The 18,727-nt window shown below is 39.0% G+C and overlaps 1 protein-coding gene across 3 annotated transcripts in view; it reads left to right on the top strand.

Annotated features, from left to right (window-relative positions):
- LOC138715518 (zinc finger protein 239-like) overlaps positions 1-17,234 on the top strand; it is a 40,180-nt gene extending 22,946 nt beyond the window's left edge. For all 3 annotated transcript variants that reach the window (XM_069848534.1, XM_069848533.1, XM_069848536.1), the window contains one exon: positions 8,772-17,234. In XM_069848534.1, the coding sequence (XP_069704635.1) occupies positions 8,772-9,660 (889 nt within the window). In that variant the 3' untranslated portion in view covers positions 9,661-17,234. The remainder of the gene's footprint in view (positions 1-8,771) is intronic.
- Positions 17,235-18,727: the final 1,493 nt, after the last annotated feature.

The raw sequence follows: 18,727 nt of genomic DNA, 5'->3' as shown, positions 1-18,727 counted from the left end.
TCACACCTCTATCAAATCCATTTTAATATTATCCTCCCATCTACCTCTCAGTCTCCCCAAAGTATTTTTCCCCTCTGGCCTCCCAGCTAACACTCTATATGCATTTCTGGATTCTTCCATACGAGCTACATTCCCTGCTCATCTCAAACGTCTGGATTTAATGTTCCTAATTATGTCAGGTGAAAATTACAATGCATGTAGTTCTGCATTGTCTAACTTTTCCCATTCTCGCGTAACTTCATCCTTCTTAGCCCCAAATATTTTCCTAGGCACCTTATTCTCAAACACATTTAATCTCTGTTCCTCTCTCAAAGTGAGAGTCCAAGTTTCACAACCATACAGAGCAATCGGTAATATAACTGTTTTATAAATTCTAACTTTCAGACTTTTTGACAGCAGACTAGATGACAAAATCTTCTCAACTGAATAATAACAGGCATTTCCCATATTTATTCTGCGCTTAATTTACTTCCAAGTTTCATTTATATTTGTTACTGTTGCTCCAAGATATTCCCATTTTTCCACCTCTTCAAGGAATAAATCTCCAATTTTTATAGTAATTCTATTTCGTACAATATTCTGGTCACGATACATAATCATATAGTTTGTCTTCTTGGGATTTACTTTCAAACATATCGCTTTACTCGCTTCAAGTAAAATTTCCATGTTTTCCCTAATCATTTCTGGATTTTCTCCTAACATGTTCACGTCATCTGCGTAGACAAGAAGCTGATGTAACCCATTCAGTTCCAAATTCCTAATGGAATTCTAGAGAGAAGTTAAAAAGTAAAGGTGATAGTGCATTTCCTTCCTTTAGCCCACAGTGAATTGGAAAAGCATCACATAGAAATTGGCCTGTACGGATTCTGCTGTAAGTTTCACTGCGACACATTTAAATTAATCGAACTAGTTTCTTGGGAATACCAAATTCAGTATGAATATTATATAAAACTTCTCTCTTAAACGAATCATATGCTGTTTTGAAATCTATGAATAATTTATGTACTGTACCCTTATACGCCCATTTCTTCTGCAATATCTGTTGAATACAAAAAATCTGATCAATAGTCGATCTATTACGCCTAAAACCACACAGATGATCCCCAGTAATTTCATCTACATATAGAATTAATCTTCTCAATAGAATATTCGACAAACTTTGTATGATGTCAAAGAAGTGATATTCCTCGAAAGTTACCACAGTTAGTCTTGTACCCCTTCCTAAAAATAGGTACAATTAGTGACTCCTTCCATTTTCTGGTACAACTTCCTTTTTCCCAAATAGCAAGTACAAGCTTATAAATTTCGTTAGATAATGCGCTTCCACCCTATTGTATTAATTCTGGTGCAATTTGATCGATACCTGGAGACTTGTACTTTTTCAGATTTTCTATCGCAGTTTTGACTTCAGAAAGTGTGGGTTCGGGTATGAATGGCTGACCATTTTGTATTTGAATTTCGTCCCGATGATTTCTATTTGGCCTTTGTACATTTAGTAGTTGCCCAAAATAATTTTTCCATCTGTTCAGGATTGAATGAGAGTCTGCAAGCAAGTCACCATTCTCATCCTTGATCACGTTTACCCTTGCCTGATATCTGTTCTTAAATTCCTTTATACCCTTATATAAATCTCGAATGTTTTTATTCTTACTATTTGTTTCTACCTCATTCAGTTTTTCCTTCAAGTAACCTCTGTTTTTATTCCTAAGTGTATGACTTGCTTCCCATCTTTCATTGAAATAATTATCTGTATTCTCCTCAACTGGTTCCTGTAAGAATTTCAATTTTGCCTGTTTCCTTCTTTCTACTATCATGCAACAGTCTTCATCAAACCACAGTCTTTTTCTTAGTTTTATAATAACCTATGCTCTGCTCGACTGCAATTTTGATATCTCCGATATTTTCCCACACACTATTAAGATCCAACTCTTCCTCAACATCGTCGGAACTTTCTGAAGTGGCAAATCTATTTGAAGTTTAGACCTGATAATGATGCTTAGTTTTCTCGTCCTTTAATTTCAGAATATTGAATCTACTAATATTAACTTGTTGCTCTACTTGCTTGGTTACTGGTAGTCTTTCTCTTAATTCTGAAATTACCAAATAATGGTCAGAATTACAGTCTGCTCCCCAGAAGATTCGAATGTCTACTATACTAGTATGTCTTCGTTTATCTACCAACATGTGATCTATTAGGTTGTGTGTCAATCCATCAGGAGAAGTACAAGTATACGTATGTATATCCTTATGGGGGAATGTTGTACTTTTGACAATGAAATTTTGTGATGTCACAAATTTGACAAACTTAACTCCATTGTCATTACTAATTATGTGTAGTCTCTTTTTTTTCAATAATTGGTTTAAAAATATCCTCCCTTCCTACTTTAGTGTTGAAATTCCCAATAAAATTTTCATGTGATATCTAGATAAGTGATCAAAAGTATGTTCCATTTCCTCATAGAAGCTATCCTTTATATAGTCGTCTTTCAATTCTGTAGGTGTGTGAACATGTATAACTATGATATTGCACCGCTACCCTTAAATACTAAATATGAGATACCCTGTCACTGATAATTTAGACCTAATTGATTATTGTTTCCTTCACCATAATACAACAAGTAATCTCCTATTTGTGATGTGCCATTCCCATCTACTGTACGCTAACCTCTTGTACTCCCACGAAGTCTATTCTATATCTAGCTAGTTCGTTTGCTACTAATGTTAACCCTCGTGATCTATAAAGACTAGTTACGTTCCAAGTACCAAATCTCACAACCTTATTCCTTTTCTGTGATCGTCGTAGAGAATCAGTCCTATTCCGAGGCTTTTTGTCTGGATTCGTAACAACCTGTTTTTTATGGTGACGGTTAGCCATTTGCCCAACCCCCAGGCTGAAGGACCATCCTTTATCGGCTGTCCACGACTGCTTATTCAATATATTCATAGCTACCCTTCATATCTGGACACCGTCTCCTCTATCCGCAACCTAAGGACGCACCATGCCGTGGTGATAGGGACCCACAATACACATGAATTCAATAATATTGTAAATTCTAATACTGAAGGTATGATGATGCTCATATTAGAACAAGAGTGTATAATGAACATATATTTGATATATGAAAGAGGAGCTTTCCCTGTTAATATCTATGGGCTTTAGCATTAAATTTCATAATAATAATAATAATGATAATAATCAGTAATAAATTCACAAAATGTAAATTAGACTGTTTGGACATGTAGCAGATACAGTATTTGTGAAACTTGATGAATCAGTTGATATCGATAAGGTAGAGGCTGTGATGTTCAAGGAACAGGACAAAGATTTAAGAAATCAACAACTTTGACAAATCAATGCTAACCAATATCACCATGTTCTGGAAACCAGACATAAGTCCCTAAGCGTGAACATTTTATTGTATATGATGATGATCATAATAATAATAATAATAATAATAATAATAATAATAATAATAATAATAATAATAATGTCCTTACATTTTCATTTAAATACTTCTATTGTGCTCTTTAAATAATCACACTTGCTCCTCAGGAATTAATTATGTAATGAAAATTATTAGGTTGGCTACATCCTTTAACTTGCAAATCTTCAGTTGGATGAAGTTGGTTCTTCTGTTAGTACACATTGCTTAGATTTAGGGTGACTAGATTTACTATGTTGTCCCTCTTCTTCTGTCATGAAGAATTAGGCCTACTTAGAATTATGTATTCTTCAGCCTCACACTTCTACAAAATTTTGGAGACTGCTTTGATTTGTCGTAGACAGAAAGATCATTCCTAAGTAGATAGATTAAATTTGTTTTATAACCACTACTGTCTTTTGTCCCATTGTCTACTACATCAGGAAAATAATAAAGAAAAAGAAAGTAAGAAGCTTTCTTGTAGATTGTCCCTCCTTGAATGGTGAGATTCACTCTTTTGCCATTGCCTCTTCAAGTGAATTCTCTGACCATCGTAGAAAGAGTTGTCAGTGGCCACAAAACAATAATTTCAGTGAAAAGCGTCACATGTGAATTTTGAAGTTGCAGTAGTTTTCCTCAGAATATGATATGCCAGATCTAATAAGGTCTCATGTTATTATATGACCTATATGGAAGGATACAATTATTTCATTGTAATACAATATACACTTTGGAAATGTTACACAATTGAAAACTTCCAAATTTAAAGTTATTTTTAAGCTTGTTTTTCAGTCTTTGTCATTTGAATATTTGCGCAGAAAAACTAGGTATTCTATCAACTGAACTAAGAGAAAGAATGAATTTAATTACTAATAATGTTTTATCATCAGCATGGTGGGTCATTGTTTGAGGAGAAATTTGAAATAGCTATGTGACTGTCAAAGAAAATACCTGTAAGAAAAATATTTTCAATATCAAATCTGCAGTGCTTGGGAATAGTGGCATAAGTCAGTTTCCACAAACATTTTTTATTAATTTATTGACAACTTACGGAACATCTGCTTGCTTGGGAAAAGAGACATAAGTATTTCTCTCATTACAATAATTCATACAGAAGAAAATCAAATCGACTTAAACTAGTGTGAAGACAGTTTTTTTTTCCTTCTAATGTAAAATTAACATTTTTGACTTGTGCCACTTTTTCCGGGCACTACAGAAATTGCAGGTTAGATAAACGAAATTTACAAATAAAGGAGAACAAATTGACAATATTTGAAAAATAATTAATTAATATGTGTTTTATTGGGCATGAATGAAACTCTGAAGGAAATTTTAGTGACATTTTCGCTTCCATGGATATTTTGAGGTTAAATAGTGTAAAATGGGGTGAATGGGAATGGATTTTTACTATTTTTTAGTGTCAAAGAGTAAGTGTAATAATAAGTAGAGCCTGGCCTTTTTTAAACTGAGTGTAACTAAGATTATCTTCCTGGGAGATGCATGGCAGATATTCCGGAAACAAGAGATGAACCAAATTATGTTGATATTCAATCTTCTTCTTCTTCTTCTTCTTCTTCTTCTACTACTACTAATAAAGAACTATCTGTAGCTTTTGATCCTCAGAAAACAAGTAGCTGAGATATGTAAATCAGGAGTTAACACATGCTGAAGTCAGTTTGTCATCAGCCAAAGCTAGAATCAGCGTTTTAGAAAGCAGACTTAAAAGTACAAAATTGCGTTGTAAAGACACTGCAGGTCTCGGTAAAAAGCAGAAAATAGTATTAGACGTCATGTTAAAAAAAAGGTAATGTTAAGAATCCTAATTGAATGAGGTACAGCAGTGAATTCATTCTAGAAAGTCTATTACTTCATATAAAATCACCTAAAGGATACAGACATTGTTTACAACATGAATTTCTACCACTCCCTTCTGAAAAACACCTCAGAAATTATGTAAGGGACTTAAATGACCCAGCCACCGGCGTGGCTCAGTCGGTTAAGGCACTTGCCTGCTGATCTGAAGTTGCGTCCGGGCGCGGGTTCGATCCCCGCTTGGGCTGATTACCTGGTTGGGTTTTTTCCGAGGTTTTCCCCAACCGTAATGTGAATGCAAGGTAATCTATGGCGAATCCTGGGCCTCATCTCGCTATCACCAATCTCATCGACGCTAAATAACCTAGTAGTTGATACAGCGTCGTTAAATAACCAACTAAAAAAAAAAACTTAAATGACCCTATGGGGTAAATCCACACGCCATTGATGCTATTGCGCAGTGCTACAAAGATGAAGACGAAAATAGTAGATGGCTTCGTTGATTTCGGGGATCCAATACCAGACACTCATAAACATCAACTGGCCAACTTGGTATTCCTTTCCTGCAAAGCTGGGTGCAACCGTCGCGATTTATGCCAGTAGAAATGCTGCACCTGGGGATATTCTTGCAAAAATATGCATCCAAGTAATTTTGAAACTGGAGGAAGCAGGAGCAAGAGTTGTAGGCTTTACATGTGATGGAAGCCAAACAAATAAGAAAGGTTGGAAATCGTTAGGCATAAGTGGAAAGAAGGGTCAGTCTAAGTGTTTTATTTTAAATCCTGCAGACAATGAAAGGAAATTGTGGGCATTTTCTGACTTCGTTCATATCTTAAAATGTATACGAAACAATTTTAATTGTAAAAACATCGTTTATCATAAGACCGAATTAATATACTTCAGTTTTTATAAATTGCTGTATAATGAAGATTCTTCAGCATCTGAAGGGCTTAAAATGTACCATACCTATATGCACATAGAATTATTCCTATTCTGAAACAACTAAGTAAATTAAAAGAACTCCAAAAGGAAATAACATTTCAATGGATACCTATTCACTGTGGTATACCTGGAAACGAGAAAGTCTATAACAGGCAACATATTTGCAACCAAGACCTCTTCAAGTGATATCTCTATCCAGTGCTTTTGCTTCAGTAAAGTCTCATTTTATAAACCTATGGATCAACAATTGGCTCTCTTCTGACAAAGGAAAAATTTTACAGTCTGTACAATGACCAAATGACCTGGAAATGTACAAAAACTTGCCCAGACATGTTCAAACATTTTCACAAGAGCCAGAACAGGTCACATTGTCACTCAATTGTACCTACACCGATTTCACATTTCTGATAATCCTACTTGTCTGTGGTGTAATAATCATGGTGAAGATCTGGAACACATTCTTCTATACTGTCCATCCATAAACCACAAAAGAAGTAAATTAAAATCATCAGTACCAGTTGCAGAAGACACAGCCCTGCAGTATATATTGACTACACCCCAACTCTGGCTGCTAGCAACAGGCATCTATAATGAACACCGATCAAAATACCCCTCATTTCCCATGAAAAACAACAACTGAATAGACTACAGTGGACTGTAGTGGACTTTATGTTGTCAGCAAACAGCTGTATACATTAAGAAGATTGAGTGATTTAATTTGTACACTGAATATCGAATTTTCTTTGATAGTGCGTAAAATGAATAGCTGTGCCTAAAGTGATTATTTACTTTTTTACACCCTGGTGTTTTAAAGGCTCACTTCAGGCACTGATGACAGTGAGTAAAATGGAATGTAATTACGCTTTGACATTAGGAAATGGAAAATAGTAAAAGTTCATTCTTATTCACCCCATTTTACTGTGTCTCTGAATTTATGGAAGTACACGTATTGTCAAGTCCTGTATCTCCATCATTTTAGTGATGTGAAGAATCATCTTTCATGACTTCACGTTTCCAATTCGGTTATTTTTACTATTCTATGATTAGCAATGTAGAAGTTGATAAAATTTTAACTTGGTTTTAGAAATCAAATTCTTCCGCACAATTGATCAAGGGAAAATTCTAAGTCACGATTGAAAAGTGAAAACTTGATATGAGCGGTATGCCATGATTTCCTTAAAGTATAGCCACTTTCACAGTTCGGTGATAGTTCCTCTGCATTTTGCAATGTTGAATTTATTACAAAATAGCATAATTTCAAATTTTACATAGGTCTAAAACTATGGTTCCGCTATGGTGGTCATCACCCAGTTTACAATTGGATAGCACTAACAATTCTCCTGAATTGTTTAGCATTGAAGGTTGGAGACAAGTTTAAGACTTATTTTTCTAGTAAAGAAGGAAGAGGTAAATGGTATCAGTGAGATACATTGTTCTATCTAAACAAGATGTACCGTATATTTGAATTATTTTCTGAACGAACTATCTGTGTCAAAATTAATTACATCGTTTGTTGTAAATTATAGTGGATACAATATTCAAGCTTTTGTCTAAACTATTTAACTAAACACAATTCATTATGATTTTTAAATGATCATAAGTAAATTGGCTACATTAATCATCATTATTGAAGGTTGGAATTTTGGGGGAAATATTCCTTTGACACATTGTATATACGTTCCTGCTCTAACAACACTCAATTTGTTTATAAACACTGTCTTTGAAAGTAGATGATAATTTAATTATTCTTTATGTAATGTAATGGAATATACACAGAACTAACCTGTGTTGAAATACAGTACTTTACCAGTCTTGCCTAAAATTTCACCAACTTTCACATTATTCCCTTTTTATGGGTACTGTATCTCTGTATTAAGCTCATACCATACAGGGCAGCATGATTGGAAATATGCTTAATTAAATTTTCATCATTTATTTGTGAGAAATTGCTAATTACACAATGTTTTGCAGTCATATTTGTGATATCGTCATTCGTTTGTTTTCTAAATGAATGACAGTCATTGCTGTCAATTTGAAGCCGTCAATCCACAGCGATGAATGCCAGTGCAGATTGCTGCAACTTGTGCTGAATGTTGTAAAGCAGGAATGAGAAACTCTGCAGTAAAAATGAGTATACACAACAGCAACTGTAGCAGGGGCAGCTGAGAGTGACTGTTCCCGTCCCTGTTGTAAAGAAACGAGCTCCATTTATTTACATGCAGAGCTAATCAAACAGTGTTGTTTGCTTGGCGCTGATCGCCGTAGCTTAAGTGGCGAGTGGAAACCTGATACAAGCTATTAATGTCTGAGCCGCTGAGTAAAAAAGTGGACCATGTCCATTTGTCACAGTTCAAGAAAATGGCATTTTAGTTCATTAACTGGTTTATTTTACACATTAAAAAATTAGTAACTTTCGTATGTATACCATTGATATACCCAGTTAATGAAGCTGTTTTCTGGAAGTGTGAAATATGGACATGGTTCACTTTATTACCCATATGTATGTTCTTTGAAATATTAGTATTGGAATGATCGCTTTTTCTTTTGATATACCATTTTGACTATTGCATAGACTGATGTATATTTTCATCGTAGGAATGCTGTTATGCAAGAGAATAGTGACTCATCACAATGCGACGGTATTGCACAAGAAGAGTATGCGGTAATAGAGCAGAGCTCAGAAAATTATGAATTCTACAATAAGCCTGCCTGTGAAAGTTCTACTGACTGTGATAAATATGACAATCAGTTTAAAATCGCAGACAACAATAAGTCACCATCTCATAACCAGAGACATGGATGTTTATTAAGAAATGAAATAAGCGATGCTTCAAACAAGTGTAATGTTTGTGGAAAGATATTAGCAAATCCCTGTTCTCTAAAATGTCATATGCGGACTCATACTGGTGAGAAACCCTATAAATGTGAAGTCTGTGGTAAGTGTTTTTCTGTGCCTGCTACTCTTAGAAGACATGCTCGCGTTCACACTGGCGAGAAGCCATTTAGGTGCGATATTTGTGGAATGTGTTTCTCTGACTCCAGTACTTTCAGGGAACATGCACGCGTGCACACGGGAGAGAAGCCGTTCGCGTGCCACATTTGCGGGAAATGTTTCTCAGTATCCAGTAGTCTCACAAGACACGCACTTGTGCATACTGGCGAAAAACCTTTCAAGTGTTTTGAATGTGGAACGTGTTTTTCATCATCGACTCAACTCAAAATTCATGTACGCTTGCATACTGGCGAAAAGCCATTCAAATGCGATGTGTGCGGGAAATGTTTCACAGTATCTGGTAAGTTGAGAGTTCACGCACGCATCCACACGGGCGAGAAGCCGTTCAAATGTGATATTTGTGGTAAATGTTTCTCGGTATCCAGTAATTTCAAAAAACATGCACGAGGTCACAGTGCCGAGCGCAGTGCAAGTTCGATGGTTGTGGAACTTGACCCCGTGGAAGTGCTGCTCGGCACCAGATCGTCTTAGAAATCGTGCAGAAGTCAGTCCTTTAAATAATTGTGTAATCTGATGGATGCCACAAGGCTTGCAGTGGCACAGACAGACAGAAAACTTTTGAATTGCAATGTTTGTGGAGATAGTTTGGTTCTCGTAGCTAATGGACAAGTGAAAATGGGTGAGAAAGCGTGTAAATGAGATTAGGCTATTGAAGATCATTATTTTCGCATATACATTTCAGAAGGCGAAATGCCAAGTGAATACGATGTGTGAGAAATGAATGATCGTGGTTCGTAACAAATAGTAATCTTTGCAGCACTTGAGAGAAGCTGTTATAATTCTGTCTTCGTAAAGATTTTTTCGCGATAGTCTTGAAAGTGATGCACGCGATTACATGTGCGGTACGAGGAGACATCGCAGTGCTATAACTGCAGAAAATTTATCTCGTACCAGATACATGTTAAGGGGCATAAGTTTACAGCACGTAAGAGAGGTTCTATTATCATGCAATGTTGAGTGTGCCGATTCCAAATCTGATACTTTCTTTTTCCTTCACGTAAAAATTTTCATATATATTTATATATACGTTTTTTGTAGTATTATTCTATAGTATTGGACTGCGTGGGCGCCTTCTCGCTCTTCTACTTTTAGGCTTTATTTGCAGCCATCCGGGCACGGGCGTCGTGATAGGGCATCAGCGTTGGAATGTTTCTTCCCTTGGTGGTGTTTTGAGGTGAACTTGTACTCCTGCAGACGTTGAACCGAACGGGCGGTCTGCCTCTCCAGATTCTTGAAGCCCAATAGCCAGGTGAGTGCAGAATGGTCTCAGGTGGAATTCCTGGCCATACAAATATTTGTGGAAATGCTTCAGGGCTTCCACTATGGCAAGAAGTTCTCTACGTGTCACACAGTAGTTTCTCTCAGCCTTGGATAGTGTTCGGCTGAAGTATGCAATCACCCTCTCTTGCCCGGCCTGTTCCTGAGCGAGTACTCCGCCGATGCCTACGTTGCTAGCGTCCGTGTCGAGCGTGAACTTCCTTCCAGGGATGGGGTATCCCAATACAGTAGCAGTGCAGAGCGCCTCTTTCAGTGACTGGAAGGATGACTCCGCCTCGTCCCTCCATTGGAATTGTCGTTTCTCCTCGATCGTCTGGGTTAGAGGCTTAGCGATGTTGGCGTACACAGCTACGACCATCTGTAATAAGTGCAGAGGCCGAGAAAGCGGCGCAGCTCCTGCTTGTCCCTCGGTCTCGGCCATCCTCTGACAGCTTGTAGCTTCTCCGGGTCCATGGCCACTCCGTTGGTCCCCACTATGTGCCCCAGGTAGCTGACCTTCTTCTGGAACAGATGACATTTCTTCGGGTTCAACTTCAGCCTGGATTGTCGCAGTCTCTCGAACACTTTCCTCGACAGTTGTTCGCCGAAATTCTTGCCGACCACGATGACGTCGTCAAGGTACAGCAAACAGGTGTCGTATGTCAGGCCTCTCATTACGGACTTCATTAGTCTCAGGAATGTAGCCGAGGCGTTGCAGAGGCCAAACAGCATAACGGTGAACTGCCATAGTCCCTGGCCTGTAGAGAATGCCGTTTTCTCCTTGTCCTCAGGATGTAGCGCCACCTGCCAGTATCCTGACTTGAGATCCAACGTCGAAAACCACTCTCCTCCGGCCAGGGTGCCCAAGGTGTCGTCAGTTCGTGGAAGGGAAAAGCAGTCCTTGGTGACGTCATTCAGTCTTCTGTAGTCCATGCAGAAACGCAGATTTCCAGTCTTCTTTTTCACGAGCACCATTGGTGATGACCAAGTGCTGTTGGATTCCTCGATGACCCCTCTTGCTTTCATGCCCTCCATTGGTTTCATTCTCCCTCTATTTAGCTAGAGGGCTACCATTTCCAGTGTCGATGCGGTGCTGAACTTTCTCCATTCTCCTGTAGTCATTTTCAGATAGACTGAACACGTCCTGAAACTCTGTCAATAGATCGTGGACTTGTCTTCTTTCTCCTTTGCTTAAGTTCTCCGCCAATTCTCGAGTCAGCTCTTTCAGTGGTTGGCCTAGCTCTCGACGTGGTTGCTGACACTCCTCCTTATCTGCCAGAGACGTCACAGACACCACCAGCTCGACACAACCTAGTACAGTTCCACTAGACACCACCTTGTCCTGATTGGTGACATTCAGGACCCTCACCGGTACCACCTTCTGGTTTGGGAGTAGGCATGTGGCCACACATACCCCATCTATCGGAGTTGTTTCCCAATCGAGGAGCAGCTTTGCCTTAGGCTATCCATCCGTCGTGCCATCACCACCATCTCGCAGCCTGCTGGGATTATCACTTGATTCTGCAAAGTGAGTCTGCTGGCCATGGGTTGGTCCTCGACGTCCCTCAGGAACACTTCATCCTGACCAAAATGGAGGATATGGCGCTGGGCATCCACCGTCGCATCGACGATCCGCATGGCGTCGAGTCCCAGGATGATGTCTTCAGTGATGTTGGCGACGAACACCCACATCTCCAGTCTCCTGTTTCCCAAGGTCAGATCCAGGAAAACCTCTTTCTGGATGGGCAAGCTCTCGCCTGAAGCAGTACATAGCTCATATCGGCGCAGCGGCGTCCTCGCAGGTAGGCCACGCACGACTTCCGGTCTGGCGATAGTGAGCAACCAGGTGTCTACCAGTATTCTGCATGGCCGGCCTCTTATCCATCTGTCAGCAATCACCCCATCGTCTCATCTTCTGTTAACAGTCTTCAAGATCAGCCGAGGGGATGGTGATACAGCGCCGACGTGCCCCTCCTCGCATCTGCCCCTTCTAGTTTTCCTGTCACAGTCCCTCCTTAAGTGTCCAGGTTCGCCGCAGGACCAGCAGGTGGGCACTCCTTGTCTCCATCACTTGGGTGACTTCGGTTGACGTTCCTCGACGTCGGCCGCCGCGACGCTCCTAATCCAGTGCGATGCCGAAAGTTCGCCGTCAACTTGGCCGTCTCCATCCTGAGTGCCACCGCCAGAGCTTCGTTGATGGTGCGATGTTCGGCCAAGAGTGGCGTTGTCTGATCTCCGCTGCCGAAGGTGTAGGCTGCCTCTCCAGCGATGAAGTCAGTAGGTAGGCCCCTGAGGGCCTTATGGGCCAGTTGTTCCACTGCCATCGCAAATTCTTGTAGGGACTCGCCTGACTGTTGGACCCTCGTTTTCAGTTGGGTCCTAAACGCTGCCACAAGTTGATGGTGGTCCACACCTGTGGAGTAACGGTTAGCGCGTCTAGCCGAGAAACTATGTGGCCCGAGTTCGATTCCCGGTTTGGGCAAGTTACCTGGCTGAGGTTTTTCTGAGGTTTTCTCTCAACCCAATATGAGCAAATGCTGGGTAACTTTCGGTGTTGGACCCCAGACTCATTTCACTGGCATTATCACCTTCATCTCATTCAGACGCTAAATAGCCTAAGATGTTGATAAAGCGTCTTAAAATAACCTACTAAAATAAATAAATAAAAGTTGATGGTCACCATAACGCCCCTCCAAGGCCGCCACTATCTCAGCGGCTGTCCCCTTTTCTGGGACGCTGTGAAGAATCTCCGACGCCTGTCCCTGGAGCGTGGCCAGCAGCTGAGTAGTTTTCTCTGCTGGCGTCCACCCATTATGTTCTTCGATGGCCTCGAACTGGCGCCGAAATATTTCCCAGGACGTCATTCCGTCGAACTTCGGCGTCTTGACGTTCGAATGTCTGGCTGGAGAGGTCGATTCCAGATAGCCACTATGTGGGGTCCTTAATTGTGTTGCCGCCTCCTCCATGGCCCGTCGAACCTCTTTGGCAACTATCCATTTCTGTTCTCTAGCCTGGCGATCCACCAACGCGAGGATGTGCTTGTTTTCTTCAGCATGTTGGTCCATTAACACACTCGTCTGCTCTTGACGATGCTCGAGAGCGCGAATTTTGCCGTCGAACTGGTCTACATCCTGTCTTAGTTCGGCCACTGTTTCGTTTATAGTTGCAAAATTCTCATTTAGACTGTCAAAATCGGCTTTAAGTTCGTCTTTCACGATGGTAACAATTCCATCTATGTGGGCCGAAATGCTACCAATTTGCATAGCGACGTCTGCTTTCACTTCGCTTATGTCGCTTTTCTCGTCTGCCTTTACTTCACTGATGTCGCCTTTCACTCCGCTTATGTCGCTTTTCACTTCACCTATGTCGTTCTTCATTTCTGCTTTTACTTCACTTATGTCGTTCTTCACTTCACTTATGTCTTTTTTCATGTCTGTGATGGCTTGCAGGATCTGCTGTAGCGTGGGGTTATCCATTATGTCGACAATGTCCCGTTTCTGACACAAAATGTGACTTTAATTCAACACAATAATGTTGCTTTTATTCACAACAATAATGACTTTTTATAACTGAATTTAAACACTCCCGTCAACAATGGGTATTTCACTCCACACAGCAACACAGTATTCGTTATTGCACTCCACAGACGATTATGACAATTCACTTGGATTATTGAGAACAACAATGTACTGCTAATCTCAACTAATGTTCACAAAGCACTATTTACAAAACGAAACTGTCAGTTCTCAATTCACAGTTCGTTGCCTTGGCTAGTTCTTCTAGCTCATTCACTCAAGTTCACAGTATATCGAACCCAAGACTTCCAGAGACAATCCACTGCACTCGAACTCAAGACTTCCGGATACGCCGGGCCGCTGCCACAGTTGCGGTCCTCCTCAAGTCGAACCCAGGTCTTGAAGGCTGGCTTCCTTGACGTTCACTGCCGCTTCACAAGACTGACTCGCTGGTCTAAACTGAACTGGCTCTCTTCGAAGGCTGCTCGCTTTGATTAGATAAACCACACTTCGCGAGCCTTCGACCCTGGAAATTTCTACAGATGTTGAGAGGATGGCGCTTCTCGAGACTTCTCTGGATTTCTCCGCTCAGTCGCAGTTGCTTTTCTTCCCTTTCTCTGCAGCGGCCCAGCGTCCCGTCTCCCCTCCGCGCCGCGCCCAGCGCTCTGCGGAGCTGTTCTTCCTCTCTTCTCGCGCGCCCTCCCTTCTGTGGGACGCGTGCTCGAATCGCGAGGCAACGAGAAGTTTCTAGCAGGGTTGCCACAGTATATTATACAGGGTGGAAGTAATATAAGTGCGCACATTCAAGGCAGTGGTAAATTATATTAAAACAAATAAAACTTCTATCTTGCAGATTAACTCTGTGGTTAAAGAAATTAGACCAAAATTTGTGTAATGTGACAACGGTGCACAAAGAGACTCACTGGATCCCTGCGGCAGTGACCTAAGCATGCTGACCTGGGATGTAAACAAACGACGATCACATTACTTAGGTAAGCATAATAATGTTAAATGAAACGAAACAATGAATGTAAAAAAAAAGTTTGAACTAAGAATCGACACGATAGCTAGTCTTGGAATTGACTGAAGCGTATTAACATGCCTTCTTTGTGAACTAATATAAAAATATTAATCACAGAAGATGTTCAAAATGGGAACCATTTTCCTGGATACATGCTCCACAGCCGTTCAATGTACAGCCAGGCCAGATTCCTGAACCCACCAAATATAGCCGAGAGAAGCAGAAATCGTATATCACGAACATTCCACTGTTCGTGATGTGCGAGAGAAACTTCCACACAGCACATTCCTTTCTACTTGTTAAAATAAATGTTCAAAATTTCTATGCCAAAATAATCGTCGTTTACAAAAACAAAAATTTCAATACCTAATCAAGTTTCCGGATATGATACAGGCGTGTTTGTTTTCCTTGTTAAGGAGTAGAAGAAAGGCTACTATTAATTAAAGTTATTAACTTGTAAAAACTACGTCTTTGACTCAACGAGATATAGGTATGGTTAGTTTTAACAGACGGAGGTTATTCAATCTTGGCACAGAGATGCGTGTAAATGAATAACACATTACATTCGTATTTATACGCGATTTAAAAAACACGTTAAAGAAGTCGATGCTTAAGAAAATCATTTTTATGCGTTGTATTGGTTGTAAATTCTTGAGAATGTACCCTCATCCATGTGAAATGCCATTAAGGAAGGTATATATATTCGCAAGGAAAGATATTTGTTACGTTTGAAATAATGGTTTACAAGAATCTCTTTTATGCATCCTGGCCATTGCTTACGAGATTATACAAGCTGGCGCATAGCGCTTGAAATACGGGTCTGAAGTGGTTCCCTCGTAATGCCAATTGCGCCGCTCGGAGCGCTGTTCCATCCTAAATATTCATAGCATAACACTTCAATGACATTGGCATTTGGGACATTTAAAGGACTCACCATTGCTTATAAAATTCTTCGTACAGTATTTTACGGATAATAGACGTAATTCCCAAACTTCTACGTCTCAATTATATTACAATAAAATGTTGTCATTCTTGATATTAAAAGATATTACATATTATAAACTAAGGTACTACCTTCCTGTTCAATTCATACACCATAGCTTTTCGAAAATAATGAAAGAAACTTGATATATTTTACATGAACATTGTAGTCTACCTTTTTCATGTACCGGTTTTTATTATTATTATTATTATTATTATTATTATTATTATTATTATTATTATTATTCCAATGAATTAAGGTACTGTATTATCTTCCATTTCCCTGACTTCATAATTTCATCATTTGTAAGTGGGCCTAACATCCCTTTCTTTTTTAAAAATATATTGACGTTGAAGTGTTAGGATTTTTACTAATGCAAACAGCAGTCACAATACACGATTAGTACAATTGTGCGATTTTTCTTGCACACCTTGCAGCGGTGAAATAAATATCTAATAGGCCTGCTGATTAACCTGTTACTTACTTACAAATGGCTTTTAAGGAACCCGCAGGTTCATTGCCGCCCTCACATAAGCCCGCCATCGGTCCCTATCCTGTGCAAGATTAATTCAGTAGTGGGTAGTAATACCAAATGTTATGATATTTTAGTGTGTGTAAACAATTTTTAAATTAGAAGTTAGAATTAAATTAATTAGGAAGTTAGACTGCAATATTTGTGATTAGAAATGGTTTTCGAATTTGACCATTTCCCAAAACATAAATAAATATCTCAGGAATCTCAGGGACGATATTTTTTACAATTTGCCGCCCATAGGCACATGCGCATCTGCTCTCCCCAATCCCCATTTCATTTTTAGTAATGTCTGAATTTCGCTCCCCTGAGCTGTTTTCTGTCGTCACTCATGACATGTCAATTTAATGAAAACATGAAGTAAAATTTTCGGTACACCATGCAGTGATAATTGTACTTTATCACAACGAATAATTGTAGTAATTATTATTTATTTATTTATTACCCAAAATGTCGTAATAATATTTGATTTGGCTTGGAGGATGAGGGGAGTATGTTACACTAAACTCGGCACGCTCAACATTAAAATCTTATTGCTGCGTATGTTGTATCCTAAATAATGCAAATTGTATATGTGTGAATATTCAGCAGTAATAATTAACCATTGTCGTGAACTATTTCACCACTATAAATGATGATGGTAAATCATACTCTTTTTCTCGAATAATGCTGCTGATTGCCTTAAGGTAAGACAAACTAAGAACTTTATTAGTTTGATTTGATGATTTTGATGATGATGATGATGATAGTAATAATAATAATAATAATAATAATAATAATAATAATGATGTCTGAAAGTAGCAGACACCGGTGGTTCACTTTCAGCAATTATAACAAATGAGAGGGAACGAGATCTGAAGTAAAAACATGGAACTGAAAACAATCAACTTGCCAAAATAAATGAACCATATGAACAATGTAGTTTGGAAGCAAAATTTTTAATTGAATAAATTCGGACTTTCGGGAAACAAAATTGTAAATTCCATTAAATGACGCTGAAAATCTGCATACTGATATTTAACAAGTCATCAATAAATCTCAAATAAGACTGTAATATGCTTGGCATATTTATGATCTTCGTACTCGATCAGTATTGCAAAATTAATCAAAGAATCTTCACGATACACAATGCTTAGTAATGGAACTATTCATCATTTAATAGGACTGCGAGGCGAACCTAGCGGCAGAAACTGTCGTGACGCTCAGACACCCTCTCTCGATCGTGCTATGCGCCAGCTTGTATAATCTCATAAGCAACGATCCTGGCAGTGCTCACACACAGACACACACACATAGACGAAATTAACCATCTTTTAATATTTCATAACATAGGAAGGTTCAATGAAAAGTGGACTCTGCTGTTAGTCATCCCATTTTGTCATTGCTCATCCCATATAATATATAGCATATCCTATTAAATTAATAAATAAATCAAATCATGGATTAAAAACTAAATTAATGAATAATAAATAAATATACGAGATGAATAAATAAGTAAATTAAGCATGATATTGGGCCTACTCACAAAATTTAAATGTACTGCTCAAAGTGAAGACATTCCACTTCCAAACATTTGTCGCACTTTAGGATAAAGAACTGCACTGGAATGTTATTAGCCTTTTCGTCCGTACGTTTTTTTGTTTAAATCACCACTTTTATTACACGATATTTCATAGATCTGCACTTATGAAGAAGTTTCTAAGCATACGATTGAAAAGGACTCGTGTTTCGGGATACTTTCGTCTCTCTTCAGTTTCTTGTAACCTTTCTTTCGCATAATGTTTCACAATAAAAGTTCTCTATATTGCACTGAAAGACATTTCACTCTCTATCTTTACCAAATACCAACACTCACAAAATAATGTCACAATGAACCCAATACGTGACCAATACACCGCAATAGGCTGTTGACTGCTGTCACTCCTTCCCACAACATTCGCGGCCTTGAGTGCACGGCTGGGATCTTCGCTGCTCACTGGATCTTACACTATTAGTTTCAACTGACACATTTAGTCAGCCCCGGCTTTTCAAAATTGGTACACAATGCAGCGCACTACTGAGGACGTTAGCATACGCTTGCAGCATAGATTCAAAAGATTTCACATCAGAGCATTTGTTGAAATTGCTACAGTTCACAGGAGTCACTCACAAATTAGAAATAAACAAAACATGTAATTATAATATCTTGACCTAAGTTAAGTAAAATATCTTATACTTTTTAAGCGAAAAGA

The sequence above is a fragment of the Periplaneta americana genome, chromosome 15 (assembly GCF_040183065.1).
Source record: "Periplaneta americana isolate PAMFEO1 chromosome 15, P.americana_PAMFEO1_priV1, whole genome shotgun sequence".
In the NCBI taxonomy this organism is placed as follows: Eukaryota; Metazoa; Arthropoda; class Insecta; order Blattodea; family Blattidae; genus Periplaneta; species Periplaneta americana.
The sequence above is the reverse complement of the archived record's forward strand: the minus strand, read 5'-3'. Positions and strand labels throughout refer to the sequence as shown.